At 34.8% G+C, this 27430-nt stretch overlaps 1 protein-coding gene across 1 annotated transcript; it reads right to left on the minus strand.

The window, feature by feature from the left end:
* Positions 1–5659: 5659 nt before the first annotated feature.
* On the minus strand, positions 5660–25083 carry LOC107282383 (cytosolic phospholipase A2 gamma). The gene is made up of 14 exons (XM_015810153.1): positions 24806–25083; positions 24054–24170; positions 22200–22342; positions 17449–17647; positions 17014–17122; positions 16205–16345; positions 15820–15873; positions 14938–14997; positions 12413–12538; positions 11184–11309; positions 10250–10357; positions 8581–8735; positions 7948–8116; positions 5660–6626 (listed from the first exon to the last, which is right to left on the minus strand). The coding sequence occupies exons 1-14, from the start codon at positions 24827–24829 to the stop codon at positions 6469–6471; spliced, it is 1689 nt and encodes a 562-aa protein (XP_015665639.1). The 5' UTR covers positions 24830–25083; the 3' UTR covers positions 5660–6468.
* Between the last annotated feature and the right edge of the window lie 2347 nt (positions 25084–27430).

Raw genomic sequence — 27430 nt, forward strand, 5'->3', positions numbered from 1 at the left:
CCCCATCCCAAGTTTACATGTGGTTTTCCACACCATTAGTTGATGCTTAGGATCTTTTCAAGTATTAGTTCAATTGAGGACTACAACTGTAATAGTCCTGCGTTATCTCCAGTTTATGGAATGATTTGAAAACACAGCACAAATATTAGTAAGATGAAGGTATATACGAAATACATATGTTCTTTGATGTTCTGAAAGCTTTTATTATGTTTATTCCATTATATGTTTTGCTTCATTTTTCACTATTCAACAACTACCAGCTTTTAGTCACTCAATCTTCAGAATTGTCCTCCTTAGTTTCAATTTATGGAGAAAATCTCTTCATCTGATTACTCAGGGCTGAAACTGATTTTATGACACTTAAATAAATTTAGTCAAGTCAATTGACAAATTTCTGATATTTTTGAACCTCAGTCAAAATTTTGCCTAGAAACTGCTTGAGGCAAGTTCACTAATGCAATAATAAAATCCTATGGCCTTAAATGGAGAGAGCTATCTGCAACACTGTTAAAATGCAGTGAGTTTGTTCTTTGATATTGAGGGGGCATTGTTTGCTGGCAATGCCCAAAATTTAATGAGTGATGCCATGTTGTCTAACTTCTCCAGATTAATCTCCAGAATTCAGTGCACACAAGTATTCATTTTACAATTAGGAAACTTCCTGCATTGGCATAATTATTATACTGCCATACAGATATTTAATAAATAATAATCATGATGCTTTGTTGACATAATATTGATGTCCATCTTCTGGATTTGCAAGCTCCCACTCCGAAAACCAGACAACTCTACTGAGCAAGTTCAACCTGTACTCAAAATGATTTGTGTGCATATATGTGTGAATAGATAGTCCCTCAACTTACAACCTTTTGTTCAATGACCATTTGAACTTGCAATGGCACTGAAAAAAAATGACTTATCTAAGGGCACAGATAAATTCTCAAGTGGTCTCAAGAATTCTCATGGAAAGTACTAATGAAATAGATCCTTCCAACTCCACCCCCCATCCTATGAGAACTAATCCTACCATTACCCCCACAATCCTGCCAAAACCAATGAAGCTTCTTGGATGAGAAGCAAAATGTCTTCCTCTTCTTCTTCAGGAAAAGAATAGTCCCGTTACCTTTTGAAAAAGCACTTTTGAGACAACTATGATCTAGATGATTAAGAATCTCATCAGGTAAACAGAACAGAAGTTAAGACACTAGAACAATAAAAGAACAAAAAGAAAAAGAACACAACAAGAATACAACAATATGATTACCAAAAAAGAAAGATGAAAAAGTAAAGAGCAGAGAACAAGGAAGGGGAGACTGCATCAATCCAGTAGCCACCTCTAGCATGACTCTTCCATTTGGACTTTAGACCAACTGGCAGAACCAGGTCTTTAGACTCTTGTGGAAGGATAGGAGGGTGGGAGCAGATCTTACTTTAGAGGGTAAGATGTTCCAAAGGGAGACACTGCAGCAGATAAGGCTCTTCTTCTGGATCCTGACAGACAGAGTTCTTTGACTGGTGGGATCTACTCATTCTGGCAGAGAGTAGACCTTCTCTGCCAGCATGAGTAAGACAGGCTTATCCTAGTAGAATGAGGCAGTTCATCAAGTAGTTTCAACCTATGCCATTAAGGGCTTTGAAATGATAATCAAAAACTTGAACTGCACCCAGAAGTAGACATAGCTAGTGAAGTTCGAGGAGCAGAGGTATAATATGGGCCATCCTAGTGATCCCAAAGATTGGACTCACTGCCATACTTTTCACCAGCTGAAGCATCCAAAAGGATTTCAAGAGTAGTTTCAAAATACTATACTACAAAAATGAATATAGTACATTTCTTTATTCTTAAAAATAAAAGGTCAACTCTCCATCTGCCTGACTAGCAAAAGATAATTCCTTTAATTGAATAATAAAGAAAACATTCTGCTATACTTATGAAGATTTATGTCCATATTTATTAGTAATTCTTATATTAACCTGACAAAAGAAACAAAAATACACAAGTCTCCAAAAAGAGAAATCCATTTCCAGTATCAGTAGAATTCATCTCAAGGATATTCCTTTTTCATGAAGGAAAAACTTGTGACAGAAAGAAAGAAAGAAAAAGAAAGAAAGCGAAAGAGAGAGGGAGGGAGGGAGGGAGGGAGAGAGAGAGAAGAAAGATTTCAAGCCAATAAAGAAGAAGTGGGAGGTAAATTTGTAATGGCAATGGAGAATATAAAGAATGAATATTAAAGATTTAAGGTGTGTCCACTATGTGCTTGCATGCACAAGGAGCACCCCCTTTGAAAAGGAATACAAATAAATTACAATTGTTTTCTCTTGTAAGTTTTGCTTGTGATTTTTATTTCAACTAGACAATGAATCCCTCTGCATCCGAGAACCGAGCTATGGATTCCCAGCTGCAGAGGCCTTCTGGAAAGGCCATTAACAGCAAAATGCAGGCCAGGAGATGCTGCAGAAGAAGTGGGCCACCAAGGAGAGGCAGGTTGAAATGGTAAGTGGGTATGGGGCGGGTGGGCCATCTCCACCCCCACCCCTGCCCTAGCTCGCTTTTAGGCTCACCCCCAAAAATCAAGCTAGGGCTTATTTTCAGGGTAGACCTTATTTTTGGGGAAACACGTATGTATAGGAACATTTGTAACATCATATCTTACCCCTGCTTGATCAGTAGCATGGAAGAATATACAATTTTTGCATGTTATTTTGTTCAGATTTCAAACTTTGTTTTTATTTTTTTAAATAAATCTTTGGAGAAAGGATAAATCTGAACCAAAGTGATTAAATTTATAAATACTGATTTATCAATACTATCAAATGTTTAGTAACTTACTAATTCAAGAAAACAAGCAACAGTTTGCTTTCAACACATCAGTACAGTGTGATTACAACTGAAGAAGGGAAAAAAATTCTTCCTTATCCCCTTTTCCTTTTTTGTTGTTGTTAAAAATGTAAGCTGATTGAGCAGAACACGGGAACAGCTACAAAATTCAGCATTCCTTGAAATTGCAGATTCCTCCTGTGATTAGTGAAAATGCAACTTTTTCTTGAAAAAAATAGTTTAAAATCTGGCATTTTTAACTTGATGAAGAGAATCCAATTTTTAATGAAGATCTTTGGGGCTTAAATATGCAGTTGTGCATAAATTGGGTTTTGGCAAGTCATCAGCTCTACATAGCAAAGCTCTACATACAAAAAACCCCCAGCTCTACATACAAAAAAACCCCAATCCTTGCTGCCATTCTGTTTGTGAAAGAAGTTTTACTTAGACAATAAGGCATTTAATTGTTCATTGATTTGTTCCATATGTTGTTCAGTACAACCTATTTCCTCTTTCAAACTTAAAAAATATGTTTGCCCTCTTTTCAATACTAAACTTTCTTTAGCAGTTTAAATTCCACCACTACAAGGGTCTTTGTCTAAGTCAATCAGATGTTGGGAATAAACTGTAGAGCATGGAAAAATATTGTAATACGTCATCTTTAAAAAATATTGGCTTCATTTTATGAATGATGCACTGCTCCTATTAGCTTCCTTGGATATTTTTATTTGCACTAGACTGGGATCTTTATGTCCTCAATCTTATTATTATTTTTTTTGATCTTGAACTAATTTATTTTCAGCTCAGCTACAAAACGCATAGAATAATCAAGAAGACAGTGTTCTAATAGTCCTGCCAGGTCATCTGAATGGTTAGTTTCTCATGATGAGAATTCTTGCTTCTCTCCCTCCCCCCACCCCCTGCATGTTTTCTCTGTTCCTGTTAAGCCTCTATGGTGGTGCCTTGGTATAATTTCACTAAATGACGATGACAATTTTATAGTTTCCTTTCACTGAGTCCAGTTGCCATGAAAACAAATTCTGAATGAGATAAAGACAAAAAAAAAAAAAAATTGAATGTGAGGAAGCACTAGCTGGATGCCCCTTTTGGCATTCCCATATTTGTTGGTTTCAGTGTGGACAATTCATCCCATGATCTTTTTGTTTTGAAAGCAACGACAGAAAGAACAATTGGAAATTGTTTTTTTCTGGAAATTGTTCAAACTGGTGCTTGCAGGTTTATGGAATGGAAATTATAGCTATGAAGAAGTCACATTTATTTTTCTCTATTATCTGAATTCAGACAATTGGATGCTGTTTATACCGTGCATGTATATATGTGTATATGTATATAAATATGGAAGTACCTTAGATTGAAAAAACACACTGTTGTGCAGTTTATCTGTGTACATGGAAGCACAGAGTCTACCACAATAGGGACACTGAAAGTAGACTTCTATGTAGGTCCCATATAAAATGTACAACATAACAAATTTATATTTTATGGGGAGCTTAGCTAGACAAAAAAGTCTCTATATCACAGATATTTATCATAAATATATGGAGTTTAATGAGAAAGTTGACAGAGGTGGATGGCCATCCTGTTTCCTTTTCTTGTTTGTATTATATCATTTTTAAATTGGATTAACATATTAAGCTAAATATAATCTCTTTGCTTCCACTTTATTTTCCATTTAAATCCACTCCTTTTGTTGATAAGCTTTGTAGCAGAGAATAACTGTAGCATCCAATAAAACTTTACTCAGTAAGTCATGGTCAAACAAGAAATCATCAAATTTGCAGATGATACCAAGCTGGCAGGAATAGCCAACACTCCAGAAGACAGGCTTAGGATACAGGAGGATCTGGACAGACATGAACACTGGGTGCTATCTAACAAAATAAAATTCAATGGTGAAAAAAGTAAGGTTCTACATTTAGGCAAGAAAAACCAAATGTACAGGTTTAGTATAGGGGGTACCTTGCTCAATAGTAGTAACTGTGAAAGGGACCTTGGAGTCTTAGTGGACAATCACTTAAATATGAGCCAGCAGTGTGCTGCAGCTTCCAAAAAGGCCAACACCTGCTTTAACAGAGGGATAGAATCAAGATCACGTGAAGTATTAATACCACTTTACAATGCCTTGGTAAGGCCACACATGGAATACTGCATCCAGTTTTGGTCACCACGACGTAAAAAAAGATGTTGAGACTCTAGAAAGAGTGCAGAGAAGAGCAACAAAGATGTTTAGAGGACTGGAGGCTAAAGCATATAAGGGATGGTTGCTGGAATTGGGTATGTCTAGTTTAATGAAGAGAAGGACAAGGGGGGACATGATAGCAGTATTCCAATATCTCAGGGGCTGCCACAAAGAAGAGGGAGTCAAGCTATTTTCCAAGGCGCCTGAAGGCAGGACAAGAAGCAACGGATGAAAACTAATCAAGGAGAGAAGCAACTTAGAACTAAGGAGAAACTTCCTAACAGTTAGAACAATTAACCAATGAAACAACCTGCCTCCAGAAGTGGTGAATTCACCAACACTGGAAGTTTTTAAGAAGAGACTGAACAGCCATTTGTCTGAAATGGTATAGGGTTTCCTGCCTGAGCAGGGGGTTGGACTAGATGACCTCCAAGGTCCCTTCCAACTATTATTATTATTATTATTATTATTATTATTATTATTATTATTATTATTATTATTATTATTATTAAGAATCATGTTAATAAAGTACTCAGGGGAACATGAGCTTATACTGTGCCTTTAAGAAATGTAATCAAATATAGCTTTGTCTTTGTTTTTCTGCCACTCTTACTCTGCAACAAATTTCTTGCTCACACACATCTTACAGATTAATATGAACATGATTATTATTGTAAGAGAAATTAGGTGCATAGTTCTTTAAACAATATTCAACAATTATTCATGAGAATTGTAAATACAGAAAAAGGAAAAGAATTATGGTGCTGAATATATTGTAATTTCATAAACAAATGAATTAAAATAAATTCTTCATCATTTTCAGGAATATAGAAATTAGAAAATTTCCTCTAATTTGCTGTGTGTAGAAAAAAATATTTTGTGCCTCTTTCCCAAATGAAGAATAATCTAAATATGAATAAATTGAAAATACATATAAAATGTAAAATGGTTATATATTTTTTAAACTAGAAAATATAGCAGTATGTCATAAAGAGTCATAAAAGTTGTATCTCCAAGTTATTTTTTTTACTCCTAATTACTGCCCCTTGCAATTGTTTTGTCATTATTAGTTAGAAATGGCTAGCTAGATTCATATCTAAGGTAAGATTAGAATTACAGTCTCCTGGTTTCTAGTCTGATGTTTTAACTGCTACCCCAAACTAGATAGCACTCTTTCTTTAATTTTTCCTATTCTTTACTTTTTCTCTGGATATTCTGAACTCAGAATTTAATGGTTACTAATAATGTACACATTTATTTTCTATAATGTTAGCAGAAATCACAGATCTCATGTGACTCCAAACTCAACAGATATTAGTTAACTCTCTTTTAGAGGAGAAAGGGAAACTGCATAACCCTTCTTGGATACTAATAATTAATGTTTTTTGTTGGAGAACAAGCTTTCATCAATCAATATATCATTAGAATGGGAAAAAATTGTTTCAGCAGTTTATGAAGGAGAGCCTACAATGTGCTTGATTTCCTCCAGAATCTTTTGCTGAACATTTGCTACATTCTTCTTTGCTGCTATAAGCAATTTATCAATCTCTTCAACAGAATAGCTCAACTTGAAAGTGGAGAATTGTTCTCTGTATTCAGCAATTTTACCTAAAAATGAGACAGAATTTAAATTTTAAAAAATTGAATTAAGAAGCACAGAGTATACAGATTATCTGAATTCTAGAAGAAAATGATATTTTACTAAGGAATTATTACAGAGTAGCAAAAGAGAAAATGCTGGTCATCATCAGGTTCCAATCATCTTTAATCTTCCTTGGATAAAGTAAATGTTGTTTGAAAAGTATAAAATAAAATAAAAATAATTAGTGACAACAGTAGCAATTAGGGTGGTGCTACTCTTCAATGGGGCACAACTTTTCAGCAGTGGCCTGACAAATCATCCCCTTTAAGATGCTTACTGAAGCAATACGGTCCCCTCATATCTAAGAGTAAGAAAGCATGCTCATTTACTTTGCTTATTTTTGGACTTCCACATGCCCTAATATGTAGAAAAGCTTTCCAATCAGGTACCAAAAAATGCTAAGAGATTTTTATACAGGGGTGTTCAAAGGCTTCTTCAATCCTGACATATCTCCTAGGTAAACCAGACAGGAAACATGACAAGATGAATTAATTCTGTCTTATTGCAAGACTACATTAATAGAACATTGCAAGTCTGAAGGCACAAACTTCCCACCTCCACTGTTAACTACTTGGTCCATTAAGGCAAGTCTTCCCTAATCTTGCCTCTTTCTCTTGCCTCTTTTGTCCGTTTGCTTCCTAGGCAGCATCTCGTTCTTTCTTTCCCGAGGTAATTTATAGATTACATTACAAGCATATTTAATTACTGGTCATGACTTTTAATTACTGGTCATGACTTTCAGCTGATCTACATAGTTTGTTTTTTAAAAAAATCATTTATCTCTTTATCTCAAAGAGCAAAATCATGTGACGAGGCATTTGATAGAAACCTAGCAAACTCTACAACTAATCAGATTTAAATTGGATTATTTTATAAGGCTATGAGGATTCCAGAGCTAGGAACATTCATATTACAAAAGGTCCTTACCCAGATTTTGGCCACTACCAATACAACAAAATATTTGACATTATAAAATCCTGTTTTGACTTTCTAATCTTCTCTGTATCGTTCCAATTTTAGTATATGTGCTGCCAAAGCGAGCAGCACATTTTGACTTTCTAAAGAGGGTTTATTATGTGAAATTTTTAATAGAAAAATATAGGGAGTAAAGAAAAGAAATTATACATATTAAAGATGAAAATATGCCAAAACAATATACACAAGAATTAGAGAGAAATGGTTTCAGTTTAAACATTAAGAGGATTCAGCAAATGTAACATATTCAATATTGTTTGCCCCCAATATTTTTTTCACATTTTTCTCAAATGATTCTCATTTCCAGGTTACCTGGACAGTTGATTTTGTTGAATAATGGGCAATGTATAATAGTTGGGGTGTGTTCTCCTCTGAAGATGTAGCAATCTGACGGACTGTCTAGATCTTGTAACTCATTCTCATCTATTTTTGGAAATGGAATTGCATGTGCTTCACAATATTCAGCAGCTTTTTTAATTGTCTAACCAAAGAGGAAAAGAAAAGTTTAATATAAAGAAATAGTTGCTGGCTAGTTAGAATGAATATTTATAATTATTTCTTGTGTTGCATTTAGAGCTTAGGTTTCCTAAGAATTCAACCCTGGAAAGAGAGAAACAATTTATCATGTTTCCCTTCAACATTTGTATAATAATGCCAAAACTTTATGGGAACTAGGGAATACCAAAATATGAAGAAATTGAAGGTTTTCCCATAGAAATATATAATTTTATGAAAAGAAATTATCAAGAGGTTGCTACAACATTGCTAAGGAAATCTCAGGATGAGATTTTATAGAATAACATTCTAATTCTCTCCTATCAATATTACTTTTCAAATATAATTTTAAAAACAAATAAGTTATGTCTTCCTGAATAATGGAGGATATGTTATCCTTCACCTGAACTCTATGCATGTAAAATGGCTTCTTTATCTTAAATGAATTACCAGAAAAGGATCTCCAGCACTGAAGTCAAAAGACAGAATCAACTTCACCTGCCTCTCAGGACGCAGAACTGATGGATATGCTGTATTTATAGTGAGACCAGCATCAATCAAAGATAAGATGGGATTGCTTGTGAGTTCAGGAAATTCAATATCAGCTAATCATATGAAATGAAACAGAATGTCAGTGTTCCAAACAGTGCAAACTTTCCTATGTTTTTATTGCTGATGTTTTTATGCTCACAGTACAATATATAATAAAAGGATTACAGAAATCCTTATACTGCAGTTGTGTTGGTCCTTGCATTTCCTGAGATATAAAGAAATTATAAATCTATTCTGTATAGCCTATAACAGTGATGGCAAACTTTTTAGAGACCGAATGCCCAAAAACCACTCCAACCCCACTCTGCCCTGCCCTGCCCCCACCCCGCCCCGCTCTATCCCCATCCCGCCCACCCACAGGGCCACTCACCGCCTCCACAGCCTGCCGCAGATTGCCCAGGTGGCCCAGCAGCACTATGGTGGCCACGACCTCCGCCCGCACCCCATAGCATCAACTGCGCGTGACGGGGCGTGAGGATGGAGTCTTGTCCCTGCCGCTTGACTACCATATCATTGGCTATGCTGCTCCGCACGGGCCATGCTCAGGGGTGACTCTCCTCTAAGGGGGATGTTGGTGAGGAGGGGGCCGTGGGGGGAGGCAGGGCTGGGGCAATGGCGTGTGTGCCCACAGAGAGGGCTCTGAGTGCCGCGTCTGGCACGCATGCAATAGGTTCGCCACCACTAGCCTATAATATATGAAATACAGCCTGTTTGGGATCAAAGCAGACATGAATGACATGGATCAAATCATTTTGAATATCTTGATGCTTTGCATGTTTGCATCGTCTTTGCCTACAAAGGACAGCAAGTCTTTTCTATTTTTTAAAATGATACTCAGTTCTTTAAAATACAAATGATCTTTCTTTAAAATACAAATGATCTTTCAAATGATCTTCACATATCTCATTCTTTCTAAAAAAAAATCAATCGTTATAGATGAGAATAACTCTTTATACACACACCAACAAAGATGTTCAAGTGGCTGTAGGGCAAGAAACCTGACATCACTAAATATTTTAACTGAAATCTAACATCACTTAAATTGTTTGTCAGTAAGTGACTGGAGAACATATGTATGTAATTGGGAAGTAGACAGAGCACATTCCTGTAGAAGCACTGCTATGAGTATGGAATGCTTAGAACATACTCTTACAGAAGTCAATTAGATAGGAACATTTTTCTGCAAAAGAATTTTGTTTGGCAGGTATATTGCCTATCAAGTAAAAAAGGAGGAGGATCCTAGCCCAAAGGGAAACAGCTATTATTTTCCCCATTGGCACTACCTTAAGTAATCCTTCTTGCTTCTCTCTCTTCCCTCTCCCTTCTTGAAGAGAAATTCATGTTACACATATTGTTAGATGACATCCAGTGTAAAATTTCCTATACTGAGTATTTTCCAGTTCTTCTATAAGGACACAGGAATAAATGGCAAATGGGAAGATATTTTGATGATATCCCCAAGATGTACTGTATATATACTGTGTTTTTAATGCAAGAGTGTGATAATTTTCTCAGTTGTGATCTTACAGTATACAAAATGACTAGTACAATAAGGATAAAAACTTACAACAATGGTACAGGAAATTATTGATGGTTCCCCATGACCAATTCAAAAGGCATAAACATGTCTTTTTCACCATTTTAAAATACATCTTATTGGAGTCATCGGTAAAATCTAAAAGGATAACAGTGAAAGGTAGAAATAAAAAAAATAAAATTATAAATAGCTGAAATTCCAGCTATTCCCCATTCATTTTTTTACCTTTGAAACCTAAATGTTGCTTTTTTAACACATGGTACTAAATTATTAAGAAATAAAGAAATGGAACATGAAATATGAAAATATATGGAATATATTTATTATTTTGCCAGCCTCCCACAAAAACATGATTAACATCTGTTGGTTATTCCATTGCAATCTAAAGTCTCAGAAGTGAATTCTCCCAGTGACTCAGTGTAAAACCCTATTGGAGTTCTTATGGAAAATTTTAAAAGTATATGTGTCCAAGATGATTGTTCACTTGAAATTAATTTGCTATGACAATGAAATCTCAGTCTTCGCTCAACCCTTTTAATTGTGTTTTGTTAAAACCCAGCTTTTTCAGAAAGCCTTTAGTGAATAAATCACTAGTGGAAGATCCACACCATTTTTATGATCGCTTACAGTATTTTTCCAATAATTATAAATCTAAATATGGGTTTTGTACCATGTTTCATTGTTTGCTACCTAGAACCTGTAAGGTGATTTGTACATCTATTAAAGAAATAACACAAAACATTAAAGAAGCCATTTCATATCTTTAAGATATCTTTTTCATGTCTACTCTTTCTCAGATGCTGTTCTTTTTGCCACTCTGTAAGTTATAAAGTATCCTAATATTCTATCCCATTGATAGATTGTGTAATTTTTTTCTATTTTAAAAAAAATATCAATAAATTCTGATCGCCTTAAGAAAACCAGAGGCTCTGAAGAAGAATGAAGCAACATGACAACCACTTGCCTCCAAAATCAGCATCCAAAGTTTGGAATAATATCATATACTTTTCCTTTTTTCTCTGTTCATCTGCAGAACTCCATGTCTCATGCATCTCTCTGATCAACTGATAGCTTTTGCTGGAACTATAATCTTTATGGAAATGGAAGATGAGAACTTTAGTGAATTAAGCAGCAGGAAACAAAATGCTTTTTTTTTTAGGCAGCAAACTATATGGTGTAGCAAGTACACAGAGGTAAACCAATTGAACCAATTAACAGTGCATTTCTGTTTATGCCTTCTCAAAAATATATTCTTTTACATTCAGTTAGAGTCAAAGCTAAAGATGCTGTTGGAGCAGCAATTTCCCCACTGATGATATTCGCTTTATTTTTACAAATTTTACACAAAAGCTACACATCTTATTTTTTATCCTGTTTTATTTAGTAAGCACATTCCATGCAAGAAGTATCCTAAATTTACATTTGGTTTGGGCTTACAAGGAAGCATTTTAAGATGGCAAGCTAATTCAGTTCATCTAAATCATCAAGATTCGTTTCAATGTTTTAGCATTCAGCAGAATAAACAGAAAATAATTACTAATTATTTAAACATTTAAACTTTTATGAGTTTAAAAGAAAACTGGGCCAACTAAAGTTGCAATCAGATTTTTAACAGATAGTAGCACATTTTATTCAATGGTGTTAGATTGAGATACATTTATTTATTTTGACTCTGAAGCATTTATAGACCATTCAATACTTAAAAATGAGTTTTCTTCTAATGGGTGGTAATTTTGGTTTCTTAGGCCTGAAGTTAATTTTAATTTTCTGGATTACACTTTTGCAATATAAATTAATTGTAAGTCAAATGACATATGAAATGTTTATATTGCATGGCACTTGCTTTTGAATATTCCTCACCCCCACTCTGGTTTATTAAAATCTTTATTAGAGACCTTGATATGGTCACATTTTCTTAGGAATTAGGTAGATGATGTAAAGTATATAACTCATATTTTCTCAGGGAAATTGTCCTCTTAGAAATCTTTATTGTGCACACTTGTTGTTAAATTGTTGATCCAAAATGGAAAATATTTGACCTGTCAAGTTGTCTTCCCTTTGGAACACTATTCCCCAAGAGACCCATAAAGCTCCTTCAACAATGATTGTGAAAAGATCCTATAAGATTTTGTTTGCTTCTGCATTTCCATCCTGCCCCCAACCTTTATTTTATATGGGGTTCATATTACTTACCTTTCAAGATATTTTCTAGATGATCAAGTTTATCTAGTTCTTCTTTATCTGTAGATTCCAATAATTGAAGATCCAGGAGTGTCTGATAGCATTCATAGAGTGTATTTAATTTCTTAATGTCTGTTTCTTGACAATTGAAAAGATAAGAATAACAGATTAACAGAATAGTAGAGTTGGAAGGGACCTTGGAGGTTCTACTCCAATCCCCTCCTCAAACAGGAGACCCTATACCATTCCAGATAAATGGCTGTCTTCTCAAAAACCTCCATGATGGAGCACCTACAACTTCTAGAGGCAAGCTGTTTCACTGACTAATTGTTCTTACTGACAGGAATTTTTCCCTTAATTCTAGGTTGGATCTATCTTTTATAAACTTCCATCCATTATTTCTTATCCTGCCCTTTTTGAGAATAGGTTGATTCCCTCTTCACTGTGACAGCCCCTCAAATATTGGAAGTATTATCAGGTCACCTCTAGTCCTTTCTTCATTAAACTAGATATACCTAGTTCCAGCAACCATTTATCATTTGCTTTAGCTCTCAGTCTCATAATCATCTTTGTTGTTCTTTTCTGCACTATTTCTAGAATCTCAGCATCTCTTCTGAATCATGGTGACCAAAACTAGATACAGTATCTTACCATTGCAGTATAAAGCACTTTACATGATTTTGATACTATCCCTCTATTGCTGCAGCCTAGAAATGCATTGGCTTTTTTGCAGCTGCAGCACAAGAAAATAGCAATAAAAATTCTGCCTTGTTCTAGAATCAGATAACATGTGTCTTGGGCAGGCACTTTACTTAAATAACCAAACCTTTCACCCCTTGTGAAAACAGTAATCTTGGATGAAGAATTCTTTTTCATATTTTTATTTCATAATTCCTTAACTCCCAACAAGCAATGAAGACATGAGAAATTAACATTTCTCTGTGTTCAAGCTATAAATGTCACTTTTTAGTCAAAAATGGCTTTCAATTTTTGTTAAAAACTGAAGGAACAAGAAATTTCAAGGAACATTCCCCTTTTAGCAAAAATCCAAAGGGGACTGGGTATACTTAGTGAGTATACAGAATGTTGGGAGTAATATCCTGAATATGGGAGCAATTCACACAGAAATCTTTTTCTGTAATTTACTTATTTAGGTGAGAATTAGGTAAGTAAATAAAACAAAACCAATCAATCCATTAAAAATATAAATTGGTATGTTTATGCTTTGATATCAACAAACTGTGCTTTAGAAAAGTGATCTAGAGTTTTGTATAGATCTGGTAATTCCTTGCTTTTTCTAATAGCACCCTTGTAATTATTAGAGCACTGTCCATTGGGTTATCACATAACATTTCAAAATTGTTAAAGATTAATATTAAGCAAGATTAAGTTGAAGAGCATATAGAGTACTTTTACTACGACAGAACACAGAATCTATTACTTTACTTTTACATTGGGGTAGGACAATAAAACAAAAAGAGATGAATGCTAGTATAAAATAAAGACTATTAATCCATTATAGTGATCAGGCAGTATATCAAAATATCACCCTATTAATGAGGACAATAACAAATGTATTTGTCATTCCTTTCAATTTTTAAGACATATATGTTGGGTTCATCCTGACAGCTCCCAAATTCTGTTTTTCTCAAGGACCTTGGGCCCATATGAGAGACCACTGTTTGTCAAAGTATGGTCTGGGAACCTCAAGTCAAGCAGTCTGTAAAATGAAAATTAAACATTAAAGAAATAATACATATCAAAATCTCATTTTATAATCTTGAGAAGTGGTACTGGCAGCTACTGCATTAAAGTTAATTTTAATACAATAAATATTGATAAATTTACATACAAACAAAAGCTCTTTTGTGAACCTCTATAATTTGAAGTTGAAGAAATACTATTCTAAACTAATTAGGGGCTTCTGAAAATCCAGCTAGCCATCAAGCAATTTCAATTAGCTAGAAATTGTTGCTCAGCAACATCTAGAAGACACAGGTTGATCACTCTTGTTTCTGTTTAACCTGTAGATTTAGAAAATAATTCTTCATACAGACACATTTTGTATAATAGACTACTAGTACATTGATTTATTTCCTCCAGAAACTTAAATGGCACCTATATGATCTTCCCCTCATTTTTTCTTCACAAAAACTTCGTAATAGAGAGTTTGGCTAGAGTCAATCATGAACAATTTGGTCATTTGGATAAATTCAGCTTGACCACTTCAGACTTAGACTTTCACATAAATTAGACAATAAAGATGTAGGGAGGAAAAGTGAAGGAAAGAGAAGAACCGGTTAGTCTAGTTGTTAAGATACCAGGCTAGAAATCAGGAGACTTTGTTTTTAGTCCTGCTTTAGGCACGAAAGCCAGCTGGTTGACTTTGTGCCAGTCATTCTCTCTCAGCCCATGATATCAGGCTTAGGTGAATTCCTATTGCAACCTATGGATCAACATTTGATTGATCTGAAAAACAGCAGAAAATGCTAGGGGGGAAAAGTGAAAGAAAGGGACACATTTGCTGTAAACCTTACCTGAATCTTTTGAAGTAAGGTCCTCTGATCTCTTATATTTTCCGAAATCTTTTAAAGCATCTTAAAAGATAAATGAATACATTCTTAGCTATAATAGTTCACTTTTTCTAGCACAATATTGCAACATAATTTTCAACAACCAGAAACATGCTTTAGTCAATATGTTGCCAAAATGTTGGGCTTTCTCTATAATTGATTCTTTTACCCATAACACTTCCCTGGCATTTATAATAATTAGTGATATATTTGTGTAAACCTGGAAATTCTGCTACCCTAGGTACTGTACATTATACCCAGCATTGAAAATTTGCATCAGAAACAAGGAAATAGGAGCCTAGAATCAACTAAATTCGTCTATTTACTACTAGAAAGGCTTTCAAGACTATTAGAGTTGACTTGTTCACTATTTATAACTACAATAATTACAGAAAGAAAGAAGGTGTAAGAACACATCTGGAAAATGCAATTGTTGGGTTTTTATATCTGGAGATAACAATAGTCAGGTAATAAAACATATACAAGAAAAAAAGAAGCTCAAAGTACACCAAGGCCTCCAGAGTTCAACTCTGAGCTACATATATTCTTTTCTATTGGCAACGTAGAACATATCTTCCATATCTTTGACTCCTTAGGACCGGGGTGAGCACATCTATGCTCTCCAGATATTTTGGAATTCAACATTCATAAGCCTTAGCCATATGATTACAGATAATGGAATTCATAGACTTAAAGATTTGAAAGCTACTATCATAGGCTCTAAGGTTGCAAAGAGACAGTTGGTTCAATATATATAACTCAGCATGTACATGGATTTTTTGTGATCTCCCCTGACTCCTGGACTAATTTAATATCACACTAATCCAAGCACAAAAAGAGCAATACCTGATATAGTCTTTGAAATCTCTTGCTTGCCTCCAAGGGCACTCCCCCATAAACCTAAAAATAAGAAAAATACCCCCCATATTACAATCTAGTGTTTATAAAAGATCCATTTTTTAAAAAAACAAAACAAAATTATATCATATAACACAGAAAAGGGAAGGAAATGTAGCCATACACCATCCTTTCTTTGTACCTCGGATTATTATTAATAGCTCTTGGTTATGTTCTTAAACAACTTATTCCACAGAACCCTTGATGAAATGATTTGTTTGAACTACATATTTTAAATTTTCAGGAACATGTTCCCTCTCTGCATTTGCATTAAGGAGCTATGCAAATACAAAAATGTTCCTTTGTTTGAAGGACAAAAATTCAGATGACGTACCTTGCAAATAACAAATATTTTTTTCTTTTTTCTCTCTGATTAGCTGCCCATTTTTAAATATGCTCCCAAAGTATTTGCTGTCTACATAGGCTCCTAATCCAGGAATTCCAACCTCATGAGGAGTAAACTCAAACCAGGTACCTGAAAACATTACAGCAAAAAATGTGAAAATTAGCATTCTAATAAAATCAGTAAAATTTGATTTATTACCTGGACTTTACCCAAGTCTACACAGGCCAAGACTTTGATTAAGATTAAGAATAAGATTAGAACCATGATTTATTGTAGATTTGCCTATTCTTATCATGGCATCTAGATAGAGACTATTAACTCCCCATTTTTTTAGAATTTACTGTAGAAATACATGGGATACAGAAGAAATTAAATTTCATTTGCAGCATGTACAGTGGCTCTGATCCAATAGTGTCATCATGTGTTTATAACTATTTTTTTCCAGATGTACACAGAAGAACTGGAAATGTCATTCAGTTAGTCACTTTGTTGTGGCTAAGATATTGCCAGTGGAAAAGTTCAACCACAAAATTATTATTGTAGAAGTTTGCTGCACTATGTGAGGCATAAATCACTAATATATTTCTGATCCCTAATAAGCATAATAGTATTATTTGCAAATGTCTCATTTAGAAGCTTCGAACAATTGTTTTTTAGAATTTGGCATTAGTGTTTTTAACATTAGTGGTAGCAAAAAAAAAAGGAACAGTTATTTCTAGATCAAGTAAGAACTTGTGACTTGAACAATTTTCGTCTGCTAAACATCAAAATCTGCATATATAGACAAGCATACTTACCTACATTTTGATTTTCATAAGTTTGCTTGTTCACAGCTGCATAGATAGGATAAGGATTTTTTCCACTCTCACAGGATCCAGCACGTTCAGATAATTTTTCTTCCTCCAACTGAAATAAATTTATTTTCATTTAATTACTTTTTTTCTTTTCACTGTTCATTACTGTATTTAAGGGAGATATTACTTTGACTCCTGACATGCAGGAAGATATGGGTGTCCTATTTTTAAATGATATTCGTTACATTATATGTAATGCATTGTACTATACTTATTATACTACATTATATTTTTCATGAATATGATTTCATGAACATGACCAATATGAGTGTGAATTCCTAGGGCATCAGGCGAGATCATCCAGTGGGACCCAGAGTCAGAAAAGGCTGTTCATTTGTTTTAACTATCAAAGAAATCTGAATATTGTTTTTCACCTACCTTATTTAGCAGTTTATGCACAAGAAAATAGGACCAGAAATCAGTGAGAGAGTAACATTCATCTTCTATAGACTCTAGAACAGCTTTCATTGCTTTATTAAAATCCCATTGGCCTTGGATAAGATTTTCAAACTGACATTTACTCAGATCCTCTATTTCTTCTGACCAATCTTCATTTTTGTATAGGGCTGGCAAGCACCTTTGAAAAGAACAGGCCAAATGTCTTTAGAATAATGGAAAAGTGCATGGAAGTCACCCTCAAAGAGTTTATTTTATTTTAACCGCCAATGCTGTAAAATAAGGAGTCTGAAATCTGATTTTCATTCTCATAAGAACAAAAACTACATTCATGTAAGAATAAAACTCTCAAAATTCTAAATATTAGAGAAAACATAGAGTTCGCTAACTCTTTAGTAGTAACTGTAAGTGAAATTCTCTACTTATATAGAAAATTGGAATGCAAATATGATTTTAAAGAAAGCTTTAAAAGTATGTTTTAACGGGCTTTTAACATTGTATATTTGTGCAATACATGCTTACATATGAATGCTGGACAATCTTTTATGCATTTAATGAAGCTATATCCCCCCCAAAAAAATTCATGCCATAAAAATATGTCAATTTACTATGATACGTTGCTGTCTAATTATTTGCAAGCCACATTATTAGGTCAGAATACCTTAAACTTTTATTTTAATCAGCAGACATGAATACAAAAATAAAAGGTAGGCAGAATCAGTATGAAGAACCTGATGAAGAATCAGGTTCTTCTATTTAACACTGGCTATTTTAGCACAAGATAATAATAATAATAATAATAATAATAATAATAATAATAATAATAATAATAATAATAATAATAATAATAATAATAATAATAATAATAATAATAATAAGATGGAAGGGACCTTGGAGGTCATCTAGTTCAATGCCCTGCTCAGGCAGGAAACCCTATACCATTTCGGACAAATGGCTGCCCAGTTTCTTCTTAAAAACTTCCAGTGTTGGAACATTCACCGCTTCTGGAGGCAGGTTGTTCCACTGGTTAATTGTTCTAACTGTCAGGAAGTTTCTCCTTTGTTCTAGGCTGTTTCTCTCCTTGATTAGCTTCCATCCGTTGCTTCTTGTCTTGCCTTCAGGCGCTTTACTCCCTCTTCTTTGTGGCACCCCCTGAGATATTGGAACACTGCTATCATATCCCCCCTTGTCCTTCTCTTCATTAAACTAGACATACCCAATTCCAGGAGCCATTCCTTATATGCTTTAGCCTCCAGTCCCCTAATCATCTTTGTTGCTCTTCTCTGTACTCTTTCTAGAGTCTCAACATCTTTTTTACATCATGGTGACCAAAACTGGATGCAGTATTCCAAGTGTGGCCTTAAGAAGGCATTGTAAAGTGGTATTAACACTTCACGTGATCTTGATTCTACCCCTCTGTTAATACAGCCTAGCATTGTGTTTGCCTTTTTGGCAGCTGCAGCATACTGCTTGCTCATATTTAAGTGATTGTCCACTAGGACTCTGAGGTCCCTCTCACAGTTACTACTATTGAGCAAGGTACCCCCCATACTATACCTATACATTTGGTTTTTCTTGCCTAAATATAGAACCTTGCTTTTTTCACCATTAAATTTCATTTTGTTAGATAGTGCCCAATGTTCAAGTCTGTCCAGATCCTTCTGTATCTTAAGCCTGTCTTCTGGAGTGTTGGCTATTCCTGCCAGCTTGGTATCGTCTGAAAATTTGATGAGTTCCCCATCTATCCCCTACTTCCAAATAGTTGATAAAGATGTTGAAGAGCACTGGGCCCAGAACAGAGCCCTGGGGCACCCCACTACACACTTCCCTCTATGTAGATGTAGTTCCATTGAGGACCACACACTGAGTACGGCCGGACAACCAGCTAGGGATCCATGTGATAATGCTGTCTACCCCACATTTTTCTATCTTGTCAAGTAGTAGGTTGTGATCTACTTTATCAAATGCCTTACTGAAGTCCAAGTAAATTATATCCACAGCATTCCTCTGATCCACTAATTTTGTCACTTGGTCAAAGAATGCAATAAGATTTGTCTGGCATAATCTGTTTTTGACAAACCCATGTTGGCTTTTAGTAATGACTTTGTTTGCCTCTAGGTGTTCGCTGATTCATTGTTTGATTATGTTTTCCAGAATCTTCCCAGGTATTGAGGTCAGGCTGATAGGTCTGTAATTTCCTGGGTCCATTTTTTTTCCTTTTTTGAAGATGGAAACTACATCAGCTCTTTCCCAGTCCTCTGGTAGTTCCCCAGTGCTCCAAGATCGTTGAAAAATATAGTTCAGTGGTTCTGAGATCACATCTGCCAGTTCTTTGAGAACCTTGGGGTATAATCCATCTGGTCCTGGCGATTTGAACTTGTCTAGGCTTGACAGGTGTTCACTTACTATTTTCTTGCCTATCTTAGCTTGTGTTTCTATTCTGTTTTTTATGGCACTATTTTTGATATGTTGGTCTGCTTTTACCCTTTGTGTAAAGACAGATGCAAAAAAATGAGTTAAATAGTTCTGCTTTCTCCCTGTTGCTTGTCACCTTCTTGCCACTTTCACCCACTAATGGACCAATCATTTCCTTCACTTTTTTCTTGTTTTTTACATGTTGAAAGAAGCTTTTTTTGTTATTTTTGACTTTGGTCACAAGCCTCAGTTCATTTTGAGCCTTAGCTTTCCTCATTTCATCTTTGCAGGCTCGGACTATTTGCTGATATTCTGACTTAGTTATGTGCCCCTCTTTCCACTTTCTATATTTGTCCTTTTTATCTTTCAATTTGTCAGAGAGTTCTTTATGCAGCCATGCTGGTTTCTTTTGAAAGCTGTTATTTTTCCTCTTTGTTGGTATTGTGCTAGACTGGGCTTTTATTATCTCATTTTTCAAAATTTCCCAAGCTTCTTGAGTTGTTTTCCCATTGAGGATTCTCATCCATGGAATCCTTCCCAAACCCTCTCTAAGTTTATTGAAATTAGCTCTTTTGAAGTCCAAGACTCTAGTTTGACTGTGTTCTATTGCTTGTGCTTCCATAATGTTGAATTCCAATATTGCATGATCACTTTCTCCCAAAGTTCCTATGGCTTCAACATCTTCTATCATTTCATCTCTGTTAGTGAGAATTAAATCCAAAATGGCTAATCCCCTAGTTCCCTTTTCTACTTTTTGGGAGACAAAGTTGTCTGCTAGGTTTGCCAGGAACCTGTTTGATCTTCCACTTGGTGCAGAGTTTGTCTCCCAGTTGATGTCAGGGTAGTTAAAGTCCCCCATTACTATTGTGATGTGCTTCCTAAATACCTCAGTTAGCTGACTAGCAAAAAGTTCATCTATTTCCTCTGTTTTGTTGGGTGGCCTGTAGTATACACCTATGGCAATGTCATTTTTTCCCATTTTGTATTGACCCAAATGCATTCAAGACAGTTTTTATCATTGTTGTGCTCTATTTCTATAGAGATGTAGTTATTTCTTATATATAGAGTGACTCCACCTCCTCTTTTATTTGGTCTGTTTCTTTTAAATAATTTAAATCCCTCTAGCTGTGTGTTCCATGTGTGGGTTTCATCCCACCATGTTTCCATAATGGCAACAATATCATATCTGCCCTCATTAAAATGAATTTCTAGTTCACCCTGTTTACTTTTCATACTCTGTGCATTGGTGTATAGACATTTGAGTCCTTTATGACTGACCCTGTGTTTACTTTCATAGGGGCTCTTGAGAGGTTTTTTTGTTTTAATGAAGGTAACTTCAAAGTGAAATGACACTGCCTTGTGTTTCTTTTCTCTAGACAAACAAAATTAGTGTGAAATTACAAGAATAGTTCCAATTTTTTTTAGAAAAGAGACAGAAAAAAATGGGGACAGATTAATATTGTTAATTGAAGAGCCAGTGTATATTCAGTTAATTTAAATTGGCTTCTAAAGGTTTCATCTTTCTAGATTTATACATTTTGCTAACATCTAGTATACTTCAGCAGGACTTGTTAATAAAAAAACACAATTAGCTGGATTCCTACACTAATTTAAATCATAAACAATTATTGATAAATCATTTTCACTAGTTTCATGTAATAGTCTGTGTCACAACCAATAAATCTATATTCTGAGTTAGTGTAAAAGGTTTTCTTTCTTCATCTTCAATTCTTGGACAAGTCCCTCCAGTTTTCTTAGAAAGATTTCTCAGAAATTATTTACCACTGCCTTTTTTCTAGGGGAGAGAGAGAGAGAGAGAGAGAGAGAGAGAGAGAGAGAGAGAGAGAGAGAGAGAGAGAGAGAGAGAGAGAGAGACTAGCCCAGAGTCACTTAGCTCAGTATTTCCCAATCTTTCTGGCTTTGTGGACAGGCAGGGGGAGGAGGAGGGGGCCATGTGAGTGGCCAGCAAGCTCACACAGTTGTACAGCTCCATTTGCACAAGTGGTGATCAAATGAAGTGTGTGCACATATGCTCCCCTGCTGCTCACCCACTGCTTTACGCAAGTGGGGATGCCACTCAGGCAAATAGAGCATGTGCACATATGCTCGCTGCTTGCCCTACTGCTTGGGCAAGTGGGGATTAGCACACACATGCTCACCCACAGCTTCCGTGACTCAGTTCTGAACAGCGCAAGGCCCAGGGGTTGGGGGGCCCTGACTTAGCTGGTTTTGTGTGTAAGGCAGCACTAGAACTTATACTCTCCTAATTTCAAGCCTGATATCTTAATTATTACACAAAAATGGTAACATAGACTTACCAGGTAGAACCCGACACCCCACCCAAGTACATGACACAGTCCAAAAGGTTATAGTTCCTCAGTTCTACTAGAGTGCCATACAGTGCAATCATAGCCCTCATAGCTCCTCCTGCTCCTAGGACAGCAATATTGGGGATGTTCTCCTAACGGGATCAAAAAGGGAAGATAAAGATCATGTCTCCTATGAATTAAGTACAATTCCTTATTATTATTTCATGGAATCCATCCAATTTATTGGATAACAGAATACTACAGGTTTGCTCTTGCCTTCTACCTAGATTTTTTTTTAATAATCATCTGATTCTTTAGTACTCTTTTATCAGTACTATTCTGTCCAAATCTCTTTAGTTTTCAAAATCAAAGACGGTCAGCAAGGGGTTACAACTTGCTGAGATTCTTATATTTAAGAATATAAGTAGGCATTTAATAGGGCTGTACTTGAAACTTGTTTAACAATGATTCAGAAAAAATACTTCATAATAAACATGAGCATAAATGCAGCACTTTTCTACTATTTATTAAAGCAGCTCATTTTTTCAGAATACTATAAGACACGAAAGGGAGAAGAAAAATATAGCTATTTTAAGAACTGCATTACATTTGAGATGACTTCTTAAATCAGCTTCCTCTTTTTTCAGGCTCATGTGGAAGCTTGAAAACAGTTGAGCTTTTTAAATAAACAACAGAGAAGTAAATTACTTTTTCAAGGCACTTCTTCTGGACAATTTTCAGTGCTTCATAGATCTAGCATTCAATAAGTAACTTCTGTATATTCAAATCTTTTAAAAAATATTATTTTCATTCAAGTAGGTTGCATACTTTGATATTTGCATAATTTATTTTAAAGCTATTTAACAACAAACATAGCTTAATATATAGTATTTTTAGTAGTGCATAGCTGACATTTTTGCTTGCAATTAATATACGCCCCCCCCCGTGAAATATAGCAATAAAGCAACACCTGAATTTCAAAGAAATAATTTGCAAATTTGAATTTTAAGAATGCAGCTGTATTACCCTTCCAAAGGAATGTATCATCAACTAACATCTATTTTCATCATACTTCTCGCTTTGGAAACTCTCACCCTCTCCCATCATTTTTCCTAATTAAAAAGGGAAATATTTCCTTAGTTGCCATATCTCTGCAACTAATGAATGTAACACTTATTTCCCAGAAAATTATTATTCTGCCTCTCAGATTTTCTTTTAATCATTCAACTGCCTTATGACAAGTTCAATAGATGCAGGCAAATTTCTACACCTTGACCCAAGAATCAAAGAATTTTCTTACAATCCCTCTTTTATCACTTTCCCTTGCTCTCTATATTTTATTGTTTTTTATTGTTTATTGCCAGATAAATTGCAGATGCTTTATTAAAGTGGAGGCATTCTTCAATCCCCTTGGTAAGAGGAAATGAAGGAAAAAAATCAAAACCTGGGGAAGTTTATGGAGAAATGGACAAAGCTGATCATGACTACCATATCTGAGCTGAAAATCTCTGGATGATCATGAGATAGGAGCAAAGAGATGAAGAAAGCAGTACCTCTCTCTTGTTTCCTACCATCATGTAGATTTTTTTCAACCTGTATGTATATGGTTGTCTGGGAGATGTATTTAACACTTTAAACACTGCCATAAACCTGGAAAAAGGTAATTCTGGAAATACTCTAATAACAATTAAATGTGGCTTTCAAAGAGCTGGGAAATGGGATGGTAGTAACATAGAAAGTCTTTTAAATTAAACAATTGCTTAAATTTTGACTTCATTAGATGAAAGATCTTCAGAGACTTTGTAGCATTTATCATGGTTTGTTACTAGGGACTCTCAGGTAGACATATTAATGAAAACCTACCACATCACATTGCATCCCAAGCTTAGCAAGAGCTTTTTCCACCTTTTTCTTCCGAGCAGTTATAGCTACTTCTTCACCCTCTGAGAGAGATTTTGAAATTCGTACTTCCATTTTTCCCTACCAAATACACATACACAAGAAACACAAGAAAATATATTCAACTTTACTAGCAAGTTTGACAACAAGGGGAATTAATACCACATTTTGACTCTCAGGCAAACTGATTAACTAGAATCATTGCTGTAGAGATGATGTTCCCCCAGTCTACACATAAAATTCTTTCAAATAACATTGTATTAAAGCCTCAATTGTTCAGACTGGATGCCATACTTTTTATTTAGACTCCCCAACACCAAATACAATTAACAATTAACAGTTCATTTTTTCCAAAGCAATTCAGACAAGAGACTCGTGTACATCAATTTACATCATTTGTATAAATGTATATTTTGTTTTTAGGTCATTTTCACTAATTTGTCTACAAATTATATAAATGCAAATAGTGTGAATTACATCAAAGACAGAAACTTAGATTTAACAAATGTCCCTTCCCTTTAACGCTCCATTATATTAAACTTTTATAATATTGGAAAGGAAGGAAATGTCTGCATTCATTAGTACTACTTTACTGCATCTTGTAGACAAACCTTAGTGATTTCATCTAAATGTGCAACGTTATTTTTTTTTTAAAAAAAATGTACAGCTGTATTTTTAATTTTACTGATGTGTGAAAATAGAGGCAGTCACATTACCTTTCTAGCCACATTTGTTTCCATTTTGTATTCCAGGCTTCTTTGGGTTAATATAGGGAACACGGAGTCAGTAGTAACTTTCCTCTAAATATTCAGATTTTATAAATTCTGGCAAGCAAAAAAATTCTTCTGTTCACAGAAGGACCACAACGTTTTGTTTCATGAAATGGTAAGTTACAGCTCTCCCGGAAGCAGACAATGCTGAATATTGCCCCAGAATAGTCTGGAACCTGCTGATAAGTAATATGATCCCTTCAACATTTCTTCTTTGTGCTCCTCTTGGCTTTCTAACTGCTGATGACTCATTCTATTCCACAAGAGGTCAGTTAATGTGGCATTTACAAGGAAACTAAGGCATGGAGAAGACAGGGCTAGTTTTAAAAAGTTAAGAGTAGTTTATTTGGTTGATATATTCACAGGGAATAAAATTCATTGTGCTAATAACCCCCCCCCCCCATCTCTCTTTTATTTTTCTGTGAAGCTTCAGATTTGGGGAAATAAAGGACTCTTGGGTGGATGCTTTTTTTAAAAACAAGGTGGTTGAGTATTTTTCTGTCTTAAAAGAACCCTTCCACTGTTTGATTGATAGCTTTGTTGCCTCAGAAACCTGACTTTTTCTCTTTCAAATTCTTGCTTTACAGAAAAGAATGGCAACCTGATATCTCAAGTGACAAGTACCTCACAAATTCCTATTATGTAACACTTGGAACACTTTCAAAGCACAATTGCTGAAAAACAGTTGCATTGTTTCTGTAAAATAAGGGTTAATAAGATTATTGCCTGAATACTGTATTTACAGAGTCATACCTCAAGAATGTTAATGAGTCACTTCAGAAGGGATCCAGGAGTGATAAAAAATTTATAAATGCATAGGCACCACTTATAGTTTTTTATATGTGATACTTCACAACTATCTAGCATATACTTCATAGCTATATAGCATATCTCTTGTAGCTTCAAATGAGTGTAAATTATTTGTCTAGTTTAGGTAACCTGCAAGTTAAAACTGGAATGAACAATTTAAAAGGCATGCATATAGGATCATTCAGAATTTATTTAGGAGTTTCACAATATTTATTTCCCAGATTAAAATGTCAATATACAAGTTGAGGCATTCAAAATAAATCTATAATTTAACTAGAGATTTGTCTGTAAATTTTAAAATTCACAGTGGGCTGAATATTTCTTCATTTGCCAACATTTTTGAATTTGAAACATTATAGAAATATTACTTTTAAATATTTAGAAAGCAAAGTACTCTTTGTCATGCACAACCATGTCTGACGCTCATGAACACCCTGATTTCCCAGAATCAGTCTGAGCCACTTTTTCCCCTAAAAAAGGCATTAGAGAAAATTGCAAATAAAGGGAAAAGGGAAGAGAAAGAAAAGAAAAAGGCAAACATGAAAGGAAAAGGGCAAAATGACTGAAAATCAACAAAAATAATGCTTTAAGTTTAAATGCATATTGGATTGGAGACAGACACATTCACATGGGATATAAAATAATGCCTTCAAGCCTCAACATAACCATATATTTAAGTACTTTCCTATTATTATATCCTAACCAACTGCAGCATAATACTTCAACATTGAAGTGATTCAAGTATCTCTAAAAGTTGAAAGATACTTGATGCTGAGAAAACCTTCCATTCTCTAATAATCTAAAACAAATAAATGTAATTCTTCAATATGTATTAACTGAGAAAGTTATGTATTAATTAGGTTTTCATCTTCTAATAAATTAGGTGTGCACTAAAATGTCATTCTGAAAGAAATTCTGGGAGTTATCACAAGCATCTCAAACTATTTTTAATAACCCACTGAAGTTGCCATCTGGGAGATATTTCAAATCAAACAATTTCAAATCGAACAATAGCACCAAAATAATTTTCAAACAGAAAAGAAAAGGAAGACTTCCATGCATAATTTTGTAAGAGTGAAGTCATTATAACTCTTTATAATTACATCAATTAATTACTGTTTTCATTTGACTAAAATGTATAGGTATAAGTCTAAAGTCTCAAGATTAATATAAATGTATTCTTGAGGTACAAATCTAAAGTTTTTCAAGTCATGTTTGATTCCAATGATTTCATGAATAGATTGATATAGTTTCTTGATAACAATACAGAAAATGTTTGCATTGTTTTTTTCAAAGGTGTGCCACCACTCTTGCTTCAACTTCTTATCTGGACGGTGGCTCAGGGATTCTCTGGCATTTATAATCAAAGTATTAGCAGTGCCCAATTCTACTTATTTTCTGAGCCATGACAAATCAGGAATAAGGAATGAGATTCAGTGTGGTTGCCTGTAAGCAGCTATGGAGAATGGGAAATAACCAGCAAGTTTGAATACTTTTTTCATATGATAATTATTAGTATATGCATTTGTCCTATCTCAAAATAATGTTGTAAGCATCCAGCAAAGTACCGTATTTATCGGCGTATAACACGCACTTTTCCCCCCTGAAAATAGGGGGCAAATGATGTGTGCGTGTTATACGCCGATATACGGCCAGCCCGGGTAAATTCGGCCATATTCTTCAATACGGGCCGGCCCCAGCAGTTCCCCTCTCCTCTTTGTGTGTGTGTGTGTGTTTGTCTCTCTCTCTCTCAATTCTCCC

The sequence above is a fragment of the Protobothrops mucrosquamatus genome, unplaced genomic scaffold, assembly GCF_001527695.2.
Source record: "Protobothrops mucrosquamatus isolate PMUCROS unplaced genomic scaffold, P.Mucros_1.0 scaffold7, whole genome shotgun sequence".
NCBI classification, from domain to species: domain Eukaryota; kingdom Metazoa; phylum Chordata; class Lepidosauria; order Squamata; family Viperidae; genus Protobothrops; species Protobothrops mucrosquamatus.